Source organism: Hemibagrus wyckioides, linkage group LG28 (genome assembly GCF_019097595.1).
Source record: "Hemibagrus wyckioides isolate EC202008001 linkage group LG28, SWU_Hwy_1.0, whole genome shotgun sequence".
Lineage (NCBI taxonomy): Eukaryota > Metazoa > Chordata > Actinopteri > Siluriformes > Bagridae > Hemibagrus > Hemibagrus wyckioides.
In genome coordinates, this window is record NC_080737.1 from 789,524 (window position 1) to 807,378 (window position 17,855).

A 17,855-nucleotide genomic window follows, 5' to 3' on the forward strand; every position below is an offset into this window, starting at 1 on the left:
TATCACAACACACACTTTGTTACCACAACACACTACCTCAGCATACACTACATCAACACACACTGCCTCAACACACCCTACCTTAACACAACACACTACCTCAACTTACACTACATCAACACACACTACCTCAAGACACACTGCCTCAACACACCCTACCTTAACACACTACCTCAACACACCACACAGTACAACACACACTAATTCAACACACACTACCTCAACACAACACACACTACCTCGATGCACACTACCTCAACATAACACACACTACCTCGATGCACACTACCTCAACATAACACACACTAGCTCAACACAATGCACATTACCTTAACACAACACAACACACACTTCCACAACACACACACTACCTCAACACTTATTACCTCAACAAAACACAAACTACCTTATCACAACACACTACCTCAACACACTACCTCAACACAACACACACTGCCTCAACAGAACACACACTAATTTAACACACACTACCTCAACACACCCTACCTTAACACAACACACATTACCACAACACAACACACACTACCTCAGCACACACTACTTCAAAACACCACCTCAACACAACACACACTTTGTAACCAGAACACACTACCTCAACACAACACACATTAATTCAACACATAACACACTACCTCAACATAACATACACTACCACAACAGAGACACTAACTCAACACAGCACACTACCTCAACACTCACAACTTCAGCACAACATACACTACCTCAACAAACACTACCTTACCACAACAAAATATTACCACAACACAACACACACTACCTCAACACACATCTGCACTTTAGACAAAGTTCTACTGTTTCTGCCAATGATCCTGTGTTCCTATAGTTTCCTTTATTTCTATATTTTCTATAGAGGTTTTTTTCTTTCCTTCCTGTACAGAAGTCAGTTGTGGTTCATATAAATTCTTTTTTTATGTCACAGACAGCTGAAAGAGGAGATCTTGTATCTTCAATGGGATTTTATGTCTAAAAAAAGATCAATTAAAAAAAAGTTGTGTATGTGACAAACAAATAAAATTAGATTTTTTTTGTAAATTTCTTCACTGATCAGGTTCTCACTCGGACAGACGAGCAGCTTGAGGTTTAAATGGACTTTCAGAGTAAATGTTGTAGACACAGCACATGAGGGCCTGATTTCTCTAGTTTTATAAGTATATACACTGAAGATTAGACCATTCTAGTAGATTACAGAAATCTAATCTTCACATTAAGGTAAATTTATTCTGAGAAAATACGCCTCACTGTTTAGACCACAGCTGAGTGAGACTGAGAGTGAAACACAGCAGAGGCAGTGGAGAGTTTATACACACTATTAACATGGCTGTATGTTAATAATAATAATAAGAAGAAGAAGTGGTGCAGTTGTGGATGAGAGCAATGCACAGTAAATTCCACTTAATTCAGTTTTAACAATAAACACTGTCACAGCAGGTGATGGAGAGTGAAGGCAGTACGGAGTGTGTGTAATGGATGTTCAGAAGGAGCAGACTGGGAATAAGAGGACTGTCTTTATGCTTGCAGCAGGAGCCCTAATCCCTAGGTCACAATCACTAAGCCCTAACCCCTAGACCACAATATCTAAATCTTAGATCATCATTACTAATCCCTAATCCCTAGGTCATAAACTCTGAGAATAAGGATGTTTGGAGTGAAGCACTAATACACCCTAATTACTGGATCATGTGAATTTGTTTACCTGTATGATCACCTGTTCCCTATATCATCATTAACACTGCATCTGTCTCTTTCTCTCTCTCTGTCTCACTCTGTGTGTGTCTGTCTCTCTCTCTAAATCTCCTCCACCTTTATTTCTCCTCACATCAGGCAGCGTCGGCTTCACATATTTATAAAAGTCCACATTCACCAGGAGGAAAAGAGAGGGGGCGGTGTGTGTGTGTGTTGTAACTGCAGGGACGGTAAAAGAGACTACAGTACGAGACGTGAATACCAATGTGTTGGTTCGTCTCTCCTCCTCTGTACTCGCCTGCGGATGTTTATCTGATTGGGAAAAGCGGACGGTTATTTTCCAAATCACATATGAGGATAGTGTGCTGCCTTGAGTGCACACTGTTTAGGGGGGTAGTATGTGTAGAATACGCACACACACACACACAGCAAGCCAACAGATGGCCAAATCACCATGACAACTCTGAGACACGGCAGAAGGTGTCTCACTGCTTCTCCTTCTTATCATTCCACTACACACACACACACACGCACACACATACTCACTCACGCACACACACACACACACACACACACACACTCACTCACTCACTCACACACACACACATACTCACTCACACACACATACTCACTCACACACACATACTCACTCACACACACACACACATACTCACTCACACACACACACACGCACACACACGCACACACACACACACACACACATACTCACTCACGCACACACACACACACACTCACACACACACACACACATACTCACTCACACACGCACACACACACACTCACTCACTCACACACACACACATACTCACTCACACACGCACACACACACACACACACTCACTCACTCACACACACACACATACTCACTCACACACACACACATACTCACTCACACACACACATACTCACTCACACACACACATACTCACACACGCACGCACACACACACACACACACATACATACTCACACACGCGCACACACACACGCGCACACACACAGACACACACTCACACATCTAATAGAGGTCACTTGGTGTGTGCGTGTGTGTTACACATGTGAGTAACACACATGCACTCGCACAGCAGTGTTCCACCATTCATTCGTTTCATTCTATATTACACACACTCACACACACACACACACATACACACACCCACACAAACAGCAGTGATTTAACAGTGATATGTTCTGAAAACAAGCTGTCACCTCATTTATCCACATCAATCAGTGCACAGAGGCAATGAATGCAACACACACACACACACACACACACATACACACACACAGATACACGCACTTGCGCACGCACGCGCTACGGATTTATGTTATCCTGATATTAAGAAAAAATCACCAGCAACAAATATAAACCCCGAGTGATCGTGTGAGTGTGTTCATGCATGTGACCGCATTCAGAGCAATGCGGCGACGCGCGCCATTTAAACCGTTTCCACCCACGCGCCATTAAACACTCCCGAGCGCGTTATTAACACTCCATCCTGATGTGGATCAGTGTTTATAACGCCGCTGATGAAGCCGAGGATGAGGACATCATGAGGAAAACCCAGTTCCGTTCCTCACCTGCTCGATCCCTCTCCGTCTCGCGCTCACCGTGCTCTCATCTCATCCGCGCCGCGCGCCATGTTTTTTCTCCTGTGATTCTCGAGACTAGTTTTTCGCAGCGATAAGAAAGAAGAATCAGAAAAATGAAGAAGATGATGATGATGAAGATTATGCTGTTGATGATGATTATTATTATTACTGTAAATGGCCATCCACGTCTCTTTTTCTGGTGTGTAAAAGCGTGATGCGCGCGCACGCTGCAGATGCTCGCTCGGGAGGTACTCTCCACCGCGGGCGTTACTAAGCAACCAGGCTGAAGGAAAACGGCAGGATGCTGCGCGCGACCGCACCGGGGCGCTACTAGACCTCCCTCCCCCAACACCCCCCCCACACACACTGCTATTTCACTATTATATACACTTGTATTCTGTGTGTGTGTAACCTTTTATTAGCTGGAGGATAAGCATCATCTTCAAACTGATTTACTCTGTCACCTCAGGTCTGTCAAACCCAGTCAGGAACACACTAATCAGGTGTGTTAAAAAGAAAACACACACACACACACAGACATGCGCACACACACACACACAGACACACACACACACACACACAGACATGCACCCACACACACAGACATGCACACACACACACACACGCACACACACGCACACAGACACACACACAGACATGCACACACACACACACACACAGACACACACACACACACAGACATGCACACACACAGACACACACACACACACAGACACACACACACACACACACACACAGACATGCACACACACACACACAGACACACACTTTCTGGAGAAGTGCAGCTTATAAACTTTATCCCATTTCTGTAGAAAACTGAGTTTATTTCCAGTCTGCTGCTGACGGTAACCTGAAATTTACATAAAGCACATTTCAGTGGAATTGAATAATTCCTTTTATCTGAAATGTAAACACCAGTTCAGGCGGTCTAGCGGTGCTAAAGGGCTATCCAGCTACAAGCAGGTGTTCAGGAAAACAAATAAAGTTATTAATATCAAATATTATATAGAATTATATTTTTACCTTGTATGTAAGTGTTTTGAGCCAATTATGTTGTAAGATACTACACACACACACACACACACACACAGTGATACATACAGAGTTTATACAGTTTATTTTCAGCTCATTTTCCTCACACAACACTCACCATGTAAATAATATTGATTTTATTTTGGTTAAAAGGTAATCAGAGAAACAGACAAAGAAAAAAGGTCACTAATTTAATGTGGTGTGTGTGTGTGTGTGTATCTGTATGTGTGTGTGTATGTGTGTGTGTGCATGTGTGTGGGTGTTTGTGTGTGTGTTTGTAGGAGTGCATGTGTCTGTGTGTGTCTATATGTGTCTGTGTGCTTGTGTATAAGTGTGTGTGGCAGTAAGTGAGTGTGTCTATATGTGCATGTGTCTGTGTGTCTATATGTGTGTGTGTATCTGTGTGCTTGTGTATAAGTGTGTGGCAGTAAGTGTGTGTGTATGTCTGTGTGTGTGTGCGTGTGTCTGTGCATGTGTGTTTGTGCATGTATGAGTGTGTGTCTGTGTGTCTATTTGTGTTTGTATGTGTGCGTGTCTGTGTGTGTTTGTTTTTCTGCTTTACAACAGACAGGTGAGAGGAAACCCCGCCCGACTCTCTCACAAACACTTTAATAATCAGATGTCAGAGGATCTCAGAGACCAGCAGATGTGAAGAGATGCTAAACAGAATGAGTTCAAAGTTCTGTATCAGTGACTCTGAGCTGTTTCACGGAGAACTTGTGCGTGTGTATGAAATGTGGCACTTTTCCACATTTTTGTCTTTCTGTTTTTCCTGCCATGGCCTATCGGTGGCGCCATTACACTCGTTTCATGAGTTAAAAGTTACTCAATTTTATCACTTAATGTCTGCAAGAAGAAAAAAACAAGCATAAGGACGGGACCAAAGATTCTGCTCAGTGATTGGTTGCTGGGAATAATGGTGATCAGTGGATGGATCAATGGATCCTAATGATCAATGGATTCTAAACTACAGCAATATGGGATTGTTAAAGGACAAAACCATTGAATTAGTTATTTAGTGATTTAAAGCTGATTTTAGATTTAATTTCTCATGGTGAAGTAAAATACCATTTTCTAAAACCTCCCCTTTACTGCCCCTTTTTATTCTTTACCTTCTTACTTTTCTATTTGATTAATACCACGTTTATTCTTTTATATTTTCCTTGTTTATTATATTGTAATTAGTGGGCGTGTCTAAACCTATCTTGTCATTTGATTGGTCCAGACTGTTTGTCTCATTTTTTTAACAAATAAAACAGACAAGAAAAAATAAGCTATTAAAATTTTATTGGCAAAATGTTCATAAAAGATCATTTAAAATGATTAATCAGTTCACCAGCACCATTCAGATTAATAACAAAACATTTTAATTTTAATGTATGTAATGTTTTTTATTTTCATAAAATCCCCTCATTCCATAGATTATGATAAAATGACCAGATTACAGGTTCGGTAATCAGTTTTAAAGTAATTTCATGAAGAGTATTCTCAGAGAGAAGCCTGAGACATCAGCATGGTCCTGTTCTACTCTACAAAGCTCTAAAACTAGCACAATGAGCCAATGAAGTGAAGAAAAAAATGAGTGAAACGAATTATGTGATCTCTACTCCTGACTGAAAGCGTAAAACATGCATTTGCCATGTGAATATGCTCAAACGTTATCATTCCAGAGTGCAGTCTGAAGGTGATGAGAAAGTTCCTGACTCTGATGTTGTTTCTGTTGCGGCTGTGACAGAGACACTCGTTAATGTTCCGTGTTCTGAAGAGGATGGGGGAATGTTTCAGAATATTCCTCAGGCCACTATGAGACTGTCTAATTCTGAAATACTGAAGGATCTTGGGTCGTATTTTAAAAACCTGTCCGTTGAGCAGAAAAACGATCTGGTAAAACTTATTTCAGAATTTAAGAGTTTGTTTAAGGACATGCCTACTTTAACTAATGTGATTCAACATGATATTGATGTTAAAGATGCTCGCCTGATCAGACAGCATGCGTACAGAGTGAATTCTGTTAAACGCTCGGTAATGCGGCAAGAAGTCGAATATTTGCTGGAGAATGGTCTAGCTAAACCCACTTGTAGTCCATGGAGCTCTCCTTGTATTCTAGTTCCAAAGCCGGACGGTTCTTTTAGATTTTGTATGGATTTTAGAAAAGTGAATGCACTTACAGTTCCTGACAGTTATCCTCTTCCTAGGATGGAGGATTGTGGTGATAATGTGGGTTATGCACAATTTGTGAGTAAACTGGACATGTTAAAAGGCTATTGGCAAGTGCCACTTACACCTAGAGCTTCTGAAATAGCTGCTTTTATTACTCCAGGTTCTTTCTCACAGTATACAGCGATGGTGTTCGGACTCCGTAATGCACCTGCACCTTTCAGAGGTTGGTAAATACTGTTTTGGCTGGTGTATCTAACTGTAGTGCATATTTGGATGATTAAGTAGTTTATTCCAGAGACTGGAACGAACACATTAAGTCATTATGTACAGTATTCGTGTGGTTGGTGAGTGCTTTCTTGACACTTAATTTAGATAAGTGTGAGTTTGGTCAAGCTACAGTGACGTATTTAGGAAAAGAGGTGGGACGTGGTCAAGTTCGACCTGTTGAACCTAAAGTCGAGGCTATCTCAGAATTCCCAGTTCCCACGACTAGGCGTGAACTCCAAAGATTTCTGGGCATGGCTGGTTACTACTGCAGTTTCTGCAGAAATTTTTCCTCTGTGGTTAGTCCTTTAACTTCTCTTTTAAGTCCGTCTAACTCTTTTGTGTGGAATGCAGATTGCCAGTATGCATTTGAGAGTGTTAAAACACTTCTGAGTAGCTCGCCTGTCCTTGCAGCTCCTGATTTTGAACGCCCATTTAAACTTGAGGTGGATGCAAGCAATGTTGGGGCTGGTGCTGTCCTGTTGCAGGAGGATGAGCAGGGTATAGCTCACCCAGTGAGTTATTTCTCTAGAAGTTTAACAAGAACCAGTTAAACTACTCTACGATCGAAAAAGAAACTCTAGCTCTAATTTTTGCATTACAGCATTTTGAAGTTTATGTTGGATCTAGTGTATATCCAATAGTTGTTTATACGGATCATAGTCCTCTGTTATTCCTGTCTAGGATGTATTATCAGAATCAAAGTTTGACAAGGTGGTCACTCTTACTTCAAAATTACAACTTGGAGATAAGACACGAAAGAGGAGTTGACAATATATTAGCGGATGCGCTTTCAAGGGTATAAACTTTTTTTGGGGTTTTTTTCTCAAAATGGGGGAAAATAATTCAGATCCCGGACGAACCCCCATTAAATGTTACGACTCTGGCTGAAATTAGGTCTAGGAATTTAAAAGTAGGAATTTAAGAAAAGTAGGAATTTAAGAAAAGGAAAAAGTCTTCAGCGCAGATGTGCCCTGAACTTACACTACCTAGTATACTAGTGCAAATACTTAGCATATATGATAAGTATATAACAATAAATAATTTGCATATATAAACAATATACAAAAATATATAAATAATTTGCATATATAACAGTATATAAACAGTATACAGTGGGAGGTAAATACAATGAGTAAATGCAATGAGTGCAAATGAGCAAATGATTGTAGTGGTGCAATAAAGAAGGTGTTGTATACCATGATAATAATTAAATATATAAACAGTATACAGAGGAGTTATGTTCAATGAGTGTAATGATTTAGATGTGTGCAATGAGGAAGATATTGTATACTAAGATAAATAATTTGTAAATGTAAACTGTACACAGAAAGGGTTATATACAGAAAAGGTTATATACACTGATAATAATGTGTTCAGTCAATGTGTGTGTGATCGGGTGGAGGCAGAGTTCAGCAAAGAAACAGCTGTGGGGAAAAAGCTGTTCCTAAACCTGCTAGTCTTGGTCCGGAGGCTCCTGTAGCGCCTCCCAGAAGGCAGGAGGGCAAAGAGTCTACTGTCAGGGTGATAAAGGTCCTTTATGATTTTGCGTGCTCTGCTGAGACAACACTTCCTGTAAATGTCCTCGATTTTAGGAAGTGGAAGTCCTATGATGCGTTCTGCAGTTTTCCACCACCCTCTGCAGCGCTTTCCAGGCTGACACAGTGCAGTTCCCATACCAGACAGTGATACAGCCGGTCAGGATGCTCTCGGTGGTGCAACAGTAGAAGTTCACCAGGATGTCTGAAGAGAGATGGTTCTTCCTCAGAGCCCTCAGGAAGAAGAGGCGCTGGTGAGCCTTCTTGACCAGACTGGAGCTGTTGGTAGTCCAGGAGAGATCCTCAGAGATGTGGATACCCAGGAATTTGAAGCTAGTGACACTGTCCACCACCTCTCCAGTGAGATGAATGGGTGTGTGTGTGTCACCTTTCTCCTTCCTGAAGTCCACTATGAGCTCCTTGGTCTTCGCAGTGTTGAGCAGCAGGTTGTTGCCAGCACACCACTCAGCTAGACGGTCCACCTCCTCTCTATAAGCTGACTCATCGTTGTCTTTGATGAGTCCAATCTCCGTGGTGTCATCTGCAAACTTGATAAGTGTGTTGGAACTATGTACAGGCTTGCAGTCATAGGTGAAGAGAGAGTAGAGGAAGGGACTCAGCACACAGCCTTGTGGTACTCCGGTGCCAAGGATGAGGGTGGAAGAGCACTGGCGATCTATCCGAACATCCTGGGGCCTGTTGGTCAGAAAGTCCAGGAGCCAGTTGCAAAGTGATGCATTGATGCCCAGGTCTCCAAGTTTGGTGACTAACTTGGAAGGGATTGTTTGTAACACCCTGCTCATGGGCCCCCACTGCTGTGTGACTTTAATCCCTGCAGATTAAAGTCCAAAGTGTTGATGTTCTCATGCTGGTCCCCACTCAGCCAGACGCTGACGCTGGTTCTGATCCAGGTTTCCCATGTGACTGTACTCCAACACCAGGTTTCAGTATCCTGCTTTATAGTAGCCTCGGATACCGTCAGCAGACAGAACGTGACTCTGAGACAGGATGCTTTCACCTGCAGTTACACAAAATAATATTATCATGTGAGCAACACGTGTCTTATGTTTTATTTACTGTCTCATGTTGGATTCAGTATCTCATGTTTTATTTACTGTCTCATGTTGGATTCAGTATCTCATGTTCTATTTACTGTCTCATGTTGGATTTATTATCTCATGTTCTATTTACTGTCTCGTGTTGGATTGTATTTATGGACTTATCGATATTACATTTTCAGAATATCAGTGATTTTTTCGACCTGATTCAGTGGAGCGATTGCTGGACACTCTGATTAATTGAACCCTGTGATGTGTCAGAGCTGGTGTTTTGAGGAACAGCATTATTTATGAAATGATGGTAACATTCCAGTAACTGCTGCATTATGGAGTCTACAGTAAACACCCTGAAAATTCACATCATCTCCTGCAGGTATTTTGGAGAACACCTGAGAGCTTCTTACCCAGAGTGTCTCTGATCTTTTCTGAGGTCAAGGGGTGATGGAGAATCATGCAGCGCTTCAGCAGAAGCTCTACGTCTCCACTGATCATCGTATCTGCTAGAAGTTTCCTGTAAAAAAAAATGAAAGGTTAAAAGCAGATTTCACTTTTTTTAAATAAGTAAAAATAATCCACTGCTTAACATTTGTAATGGTGCAGATAAAAACTCCTGTGGTGTTTAATCACAAACATTATCCCGTAACGCGTGATGTTACCTGGCCTTCTGGGAGCTTGTGTTTGGGCCCGTTGTTAAAGCTCGTCTGTGATCTAGACCCAGAACCTCCATGGCTATGAGGTTCTGTCCGCTAATGTCTGTGTTTATGCTGCTGATCAGTTTATAAAGCCCCGGGTTTTTACTTTTCAGCTGGTTGTTTGCCGAGTCCGAGGTTTCCATGAAGGTCTGTGCCTGTCTGATGGAGTCCTTCGGTGGAATGTGGCTTGTGCTCAGTGTCCCGGTGTTTCTACTGGACTTCCGAGCACTTACAACACTGATGAGAGAGAACCAGAATTAGTGACAATTTGTTAGACTGGGATTAGCTTGAAATCTGCTTTTTTAAAATGAATTTAGAGCTCAGGTGAGTATTTGATCCTCCTTAAGCTCGTCTCCTGTAATAAACAGACCCATGACCAGGGTCCTGGTTATCAAGACTAGCTTTAATACTTCAGTTCTAATGACTTATTGGTTTAATCTGTGCTCAGGGATCTCAGTACACAATGCTGTTGTAAATAAATAACGACTTCAACCAATCAGAAACTTTACCATTTACTTTGACCAACAAATCCAAGAAGATAAATTCTGATGAGGATTCGTTCGTCACTGCGGATGAAGTTAATGCTCTGGGAGTATTCCTGCAGCGCAGTGTTTGGCTCCTTCCTACTTCCTCCAGTTAGAATGTATTTCCCGGAGTTTTTGTTAGAGACGTCGTATCCTCTCTGGAGATTCAGCATGGGCGCGTATGATTCAAGGTTTGTCTGGATCTAATGAGACATTAAGAGAGTAAGAGTTTGAACATGGTCCTGATCATCTCACGTCACACCCGCAGGTAAAACTGCTGCAGGATTCTAGTCTGCTTAAAGGCTTCTACAGTCACAAGACCCCAAAACACTAATTATATATCTATCTCTTATATCCAGGGCATATTAACCATCTCTACCACCAACAGGAACGAACCAGCCAGCTGTAATTTCTTCAGATAACAGAGTGCTGATGGACAAGCAGAAAAAAGCTAACATTCAAAGTTCATGATGATAAAATAAACTTTGGAGTAACTAACAATAACTAGCTAAAAATAACTCTGCTTCATCTCATCATCTAACTGTCTCCACTCAAACATACTCACATTCATATGATTATTTAGATTTCTTCTCTTCATACTCTACAGGTAATTATATATATATTTTTATTCTACCTTTATGACGTTTCAGAACATCAGTAAACTGAGCAGATGTGCTGATGTTGTCCCACGAAGGAATCACAGCTGTAAATAAAGTGAAGCTCACCTCGGATTTCACTTTCTCTCGGAGAATCAGAGCTTCTTTCTTTGGGTCTTCGGTCACGCTGCCTGTTGCTTGTGCTACTGCTTGATAAAGAGCATTTTTAGGATCCGAGCTGACATTGACGATCCTTCCATCATCTGCTACAACGGCAAAGTGACCGCTGTACAGCTGAGCACCAGCTCTGGGTTTGAAATGAACACAAAAGGACACAAGGTTGATTACATGCCTGAAGAATAAAGAATAATTTCTGTCTGTTAGCTGTACAAGGCTCTCATGATTAGTCTTACTGAGATGGATGCGAGGCTTCTGCAGGTTTGGTTAATCTCAGTTTTATATCACCGGCTGATTTGTTGGTTCCTGGGTAGCGTTCCTCAGTGAGCTGTTTTCCATTTTCATCCATGACGGTGAGGTGAACTCCTTTCCCATTAAGCAGGTTACTTTTTGTGAGTACATACACATCGAGGGCTGAAGCGGGCTGATCGGCTTTGCTCATATCTTCTGCGTACTTCTTCAGCTTGGTCTTGTCCTCTTCTGAGAGCTGTTCCACCTCCTTGTGGCTGGTTGATTTCTTGTTGTGTTTTTGCTTCTGGTCATCAAAGAATTGCTGAGTTTTATGTCTGCGCATGAGCTTGTCTACCACCTCTCCAGCAGCAGTGTTAAACTGACTCTTAAAGGTGCTGGTCATTAAAGACGAAATATGTTCAGAACAGGAGGTGATGAACTGCTCAGACACCTTCTGAGCGATAGTCTGTAGAAGTTCTCCTTTAAGGCGTTGTACATCCGGTAAATTGTGTCGTCCGTCTTGGTCATACTTGTCTTTCTGAAGCTCACCAATGCTCTTCTCTAATTCTGGAACAAATTTCTGGTTTATTATCTCTTTCGTTGGTATGGAGCCCAGTACTTGAATAAGGCGTGTTGAGTATTCGGATACTTTCAGAGCGAGCTTTGCCGTTTCCACCACACCGGACAGTTTTGCTTTGTTCATGAGCTCAGTGGCTTTTTCACACACTTCAGAGAGCTTCTCGATAACCTCCCTTGCTGTGGTACAGTCCAGGATGAGTTGAGGAACGATCTCTTCACACAGCATTTCAGCTGATTTTTTAATTTGCTTCTCCAAACTCTGGTCAATCTTAAAATTCTCTTTTTTCAAGGCAGTTTTTGGAACAACTGAGCTGATGAACTCCACAAGAGTCTGGTCCAGTTGGCTGTTCTGCTTCACTGATTGAGTAACCTCTTTCTCAAAAGCACTTTGTAAAATCTTCTTAAAGACTTCCTGAAGCGCTTTGTCGATTGCATAGTTCATACCACTGAGCACGGACTGTTTCCCGACTTCCATTAGCGCGAATGTGGTCGCGTGTTTGAAGTTCTGCCTGACCGCTGTAGAAGACAGTGCAGACTTCAAAGATTCCTTACTGATGGATGATAAACCAGACTTAACACTTCCTTTGATTGAAGTAAACATCGCCTTTCCTGATTTGATGAATTCAGAGGCAACGGAAGAGAAAGACCTCGTACCATTGAGGATACTTTTGGTCACTTTAAACACTGTAGTAACTGCTTTCTTGATAATGCTAAACCCAGCTGTTAGCAAAGACATTCCGATGCTGATGCTCTTAGATATTGCCCATGACACCCAATCAAACGTTCCCTTTATCATCCCCTCAATTCCACTGATCATATCAGACACTCCTTCTGAAATCAGACCCATTCCAAACTGGCTGGCAGTTCCAAATGTGAACGCACAAACCAAGATCCCTGCGAGAACCTGTACCAGGCCGAGTATGAAACATATCAAAGCGTCGATACAAAACCTGGGCTTCTTTTTCACCTCAAAAACAACACCAAGGCCGTAGTCATATAACGATCTCAGTTCGTTCGTGACAATGAAATTCTTTTCTTCGGACAGTGTGTAGACTGAACAGTCCTCTGTAATGGCATCACTCTTGCTGTTCTCCAGCTCTTTAAGTTTAATCAACGCATTGTTGATGTATGTCCTCCAAGAATGAAAGATGTTCATTCTGGCCTCCATTTGTCTCTGAAAGTTGTTGTAGTCTTTACTCTGATCTGTGTTGCTCGTCACTGATAAGTTACACGAGATCATGGTGTTTGAGACTTCTGAGACGAAGGCATCAATGGATTCCTTTGCCTCATTCAGCAGCTTCATGGCATCTGCTTTATAGTCCCCCTGGCCCAGGTTGATGGTGATGTACGCCTGGTTGTAGAGCGCCACAGCCTTGTAGTGTGGGTCAGAGTTGATAACTTTTTGCCAGTAGGATTTAGCTCCAAAGTCGCTCTTGGTTTTGTTTCTGCAGTGTAGGTCAGTTCTAACAATCGCCTGTCTGACGTGATCATAGAAATTATCACATTCTCCCTTCAGCAGCTTTCCACTTGTTTCGTTCATCGTCTTGTTAAGGTCTGCTTCGAGCTGACTGAAGTCATCATGCCTATTGATGTGCTCCTCGTGAAGGGTCAACCACAAGGCCCAGGATTCTTTCAGAGCATTGATGGCCGGCTGGTAATCAAATCTAGACCCTTGCTGTGTAAAGCAATCAGGAATGTTTTGGAGCTGCAGTCGCATGGGGTCCAGTTTTTCTCTGTGAGAGAAACGGCCATCGAAGTCCTTCAGCCGCGAGCAGAATGTGGAGAACAGGTTTTCTTTAAGGTCTATTTCAACCAGTTCATCACTTTCCATGTCTTTGATTCGTTTAATTTCATAATCCTCTCTTAGCTGTCGCATGATCTCCACAGACTGACCTTGGTAAGCAGGTGCCAGATGATCACAGTTCACCACCATCTGGACCATCCCGGGGTTGCCTTTCCGAGATGTGCGACCAAATATTTGTTTCTCCACTCTGCGGTTTTGTGGAAAGTGAGTAAGAAGAACAAAAAGACCACCATGCCTATTTACAAGCTCCTCAACCTTTATGTCCGTCCCCCGTCCTCCGAGATTTGTAGCAATGATGATTCTGCCTTTAGAGAACTTCTCTTTTTCAATGTTGTGCTTCTCGCTGATTGTGTACAGAGTAATCTGTTCTGCTTTAATTCGGCCTCCACCTTGAATTTTCTCATGCAGTTCATCTGCCGTTTTAACATCTTCACAAATCACCAAGACAACTTGTCCTCTCTCTGCTACTTTCCATGAAGTTTCACAAATTGTCTTGATCCATTGCTGAGTTCCACCTTTCACCTGGACGACTGGAAGCTCCACCACCCGTTTATGGCGATGTGCAGGTATGTTGTAGCTCTTGGCTCCATAATGTTTTTCCAGAAAGTCACGATCTGCTTTACCTCCTAACGTACCTGAAACACCAAATATACCACTGCCCCTGAGGTACCGTTTAAAGAAGTGGAAGTTTGACATGTAGTTTGTCACGTTGGATATGGGGGAAATCGCAAGCTGGTGCTTGAACTCCAAAAACTGTTGCAGACCATTACCCCACTTCTTGTTTTTCTCCAGCACACCGCTCGCTTTGAAGTCCACTGGAATGATGGCGTTATACTCGCATCTCTCCAGACTGTCAGCAGCTTCCCGCTCAGCGGCCGGTGAGGTGTCGATCATGTATTCTCGGCCCCGAGACATCTCAACAGCCCTCAGTGCATTCCTGACAAACACTGGTAACTGATTCTCAATGTAGCTTTTTAAGAAAACAGGGATGACGACAAAGCTGTTGGACTCTTCAGTCTTTTGGAGGTTATCTGAGTACCTGATAATGGACTTTATGGTGCTTACGGTTGCATCAATGAGAGATTCCTCACACATGATTTCGCACGCCAGTCCTTCTTCCAGCAGGAGCATTTCAACATTAATGTCACCCTTTTTTTCCTGAGCTTCAAAACGTTTGGCTTTCTTGTTCTCTAAACAATAGCACTGAAAAACTGCACTGTTCTCCAAGACCTCCTCAAATATGCTCAGAAGATCGTACTGTTCTGAAACTCCAATTTTCTTCATGACTTCAGATAGCGCTTTGGACATTCCGCCCACATTCCCATCACCTTCACTTTCTTTCTCTTTCTTGCTTTCAGCTTGAACTATCATTTCAATATCCTCCTGTGTAAAGAACCCCAAAGTCGCTCCAGGAATCAAGATCTCATTTGCTGAAAAGTTCTCTGATGTTTCCAGTCCCATGACGGCTGCTGTTACAGCTTTATGAAAGTACTGAATCCTCGTGGCCCACTTTATCTCACCTGTTTCCAGCATTTCAATTGGTTGACAAGAAGAGATCATGGCCCATATGTTGGAAAGCACTTGCTCCACATGCCTAAATCCACTAGATTCATGAGACAAGAATGTCACTTGAACTCCATTGTCCAAAGTCATGTAGTCCACTTCATCCACTATTACAAGCTCAAATGGCCTCGTATCACGAGTAGTCCTCTTCTCAAATTCCTGTTTAAGTATGTCTGCCGCAAAGACTCCCACTGTGCCGTACACTATTTGTTGTCTGTAAGCATCTTTAACACGTTCTTCTTGTTTCTCTGGTGAATAGGAGCTTGAGAAAGGTGGAGGTACCACAGACGAGGTGACATCAAACATCTGAAAGAATTTTTTCCACTCTTCTTGGTCTCTTCGTGCAAGAACTGGAGAGCTGGTCACAATGTCCACTTTAGTTCCACGAATGGCCAGAATTGTAGCAAACATGGCTAAGATACAGGACTTGCCTTCTCCTGTGCCAATCTCGAGAAGACATCCTTTATTTTTTGTCAGTGGAGCCAGGAGGAGCAGAAGCAATGATGCTAGTTGTGTAAGTCTCGGGAAATAGCCTTGAATTTTCTCGTTGCTTTTTGTGATGATTGTTGAGCAATCTTGCACCGCTATAGACATTCCAATTAATACTTCTTTCAGAACATTGATGTCTGGGTTTGCAAGATTAAGAGATGTGATCTTCTTTTTCAAATCCTTGATTCCTTCCTTGGTAAGATCCTCCAAGTAATATTTTGGGAGTTCTGACTCCATGTGTCTAAGCACATCCTTCAACAGTGCCAGGATGTTTTCTGAGCACTTCTCTTCTTGAAGTTCCTTCACAATCATGTCTGCGCTTTTGTCCTTGTCGTTTTTGATTTGTTCCTGAAGAAACATTAGCGGGTTTTCATTCTTCAGAGCCGATAGAACGAGGATGAAGTCCAGGTGGTAGGTTTGTGCTGTGTGGAGAACTGAATCCAGCTGATCACATTTAAAAGCTGGACTATTACAAACAAAGAGCATTATTTCTGTCATTGTCCAAATTCTGTTGAACAACATTTGACCCAAAATATCTCTACTTTCTGCTGACAGTTCTGAAATTGTGTCCAGAACATTTAATAAAATGTGTTCAGCCAAAGTTGGACTTGTGGCATGAAGCTGCTCCACTAAACCCATGAGAAAGTCGTACTTCTTCTCCCAGCCAAACGGATTATCTTTGCCATCTTTAGCGTCTTTGGTGCTGCTGAGCAGAATGAACTGCAGAGACGCCTCGAGGACTAGGAGCTTCTCAGTAAGAGACAGATCATTATATCCCACAGCATTATCAAAGGTGAACTGAGACCATATTGAAAGGTTGTTTTCTCTACAATATTTAATGGCAAGTTCATTCTGCAGTGCTTTAATCCTGCCCCAGATCTTGTATTGCTGTATCTCTTTCTCTTCTGTGATTTGGTACTTCAATAAAAGCTCTGTAAATTTTTCTTCAACATCAGCAACCTAAATAAATAAATGTACAAAACAGAAAAGGCTATCAGACGAAGGAGATATTTTATCACCTGCGATAATACAGTAGTGTAGTAATGTAGCTCGACTGTATTAAAGTCGTACCTCATCCCTCTCGATCGCAGCAGCGTCATCTTCTATTTGCTGATGGAGAACTTGTGAGCGTTCATGGTGTTGTTCTTGACCCCTGAAGCTCTGTTTTCCACGGAGACGCTCAGTTGCCTGAGAAAGTTTGAGTCTGGACATTTCGCTCTCTCTCTCCAGCTCCTGCTGAATCCTTTGCTCATGTTCCAGGCGCTCCTGACATCTTCTCTCCTCCTCTTTGTCACGAGGCCTGAACACCAGAGGGAGCCATCGCCCGAATATTAACTGTTTCTGTTCACTTCCGGTTCAGTGACGTATAAAAGCAGCACGCTATCTCAGTCACATTGTGAAGCATTGTTTCCTTAGTGTTACCTGCCAAGCCTTGATTTATCTATTGTCTAGTTTCCTCGTGTATGACCCTGCTTGTTTTCTTCTGACTTCGTTTTCTGGACTAGCGTTTTGGTTTTGGCTGTTTCTACATAGCTTTCTGGTTTTGACCCTGTTTCTCCATGACCTCGACCAAGATCTTTGAACAACATGTTTCCCACGTTCGAGCAGTCCTCCACCGCCTGGCAACCCATAACCTCTTTGTGAAGTTGGAAAAGTGTGAGTTCCACCGCTCCTCCATCACATTTCTTGGTTACGTGATCTCTCAAAAGGAGGTGGAGATGGACCAGTCCAAAGTGTCCGCGATCATGTCCTGGCCTGAGCCCACCAATGTTAAAGGCCTCCAGCGATT

General features: G+C 42.5%; 2 protein-coding genes across 3 annotated transcripts in view; both read right to left on the reverse strand.

The window, feature by feature from the left end:
* nlgn3b (neuroligin 3b) overlaps positions 1 to 3,601 on the reverse strand; it is a 41,664-nt gene extending 38,063 nt beyond the window's left edge. Inside the window, exons 1-2 of one of the 2 annotated variants that reach the window (XM_058383324.1) lie at positions 3,508 to 3,601; positions 3,327 to 3,413 (exon numbers count right to left, since the gene is read on the reverse strand). The gene's annotated coding sequence lies outside the window, so the exon portion shown is untranslated. Of the gene's footprint in view, positions 1 to 3,326 lie in introns of both variants that reach the window. The other variant, XM_058383323.1, reaches the window with a different exon arrangement.
* A 5,666-nt stretch (positions 3,602 to 9,267) lies between these two features.
* On the reverse strand, positions 9,268 to 17,321 carry LOC131348092 (uncharacterized). The gene is made up of 7 exons (XM_058382681.1): positions 17,138 to 17,321; positions 11,637 to 17,026; positions 11,353 to 11,530; positions 10,613 to 10,830; positions 10,068 to 10,340; positions 9,816 to 9,922; positions 9,268 to 9,371 (listed from the first exon to the last, which is right to left on the reverse strand). The coding sequence occupies exons 1-7, from the start codon at positions 17,276 to 17,278 to the stop codon at positions 9,298 to 9,300; spliced, it is 6,381 nt and encodes a 2,126-aa protein (XP_058238664.1). The 5' UTR covers positions 17,279 to 17,321; the 3' UTR covers positions 9,268 to 9,297.
* Positions 17,322 to 17,855: the final 534 nt, after the last annotated feature.

Excerpts from the sequence above, each read along its gene's own strand:
- LOC131348092 (XM_058382681.1), bottom strand. The coding sequence starts at position 17,278 with ATGTCCAGACTCAAACTTTCTCAGGCAACTGAGCGTCTCCGTGGAAAA. Across the intron at positions 11,531-11,636 it reads GAAGCCTCGCATCCATCTCA|AGCTGGTGCTCAGCTGTACA; the intron begins GTAAGACTAATC and ends TTTCAAACCCAG. Across the intron at positions 10,831-11,352 it reads GAGAGAAAGTGAAATCCGAG|ATCCAGACAAACCTTGAATC; the intron begins GTGAGCTTCACT and ends ATGTCTCATTAG.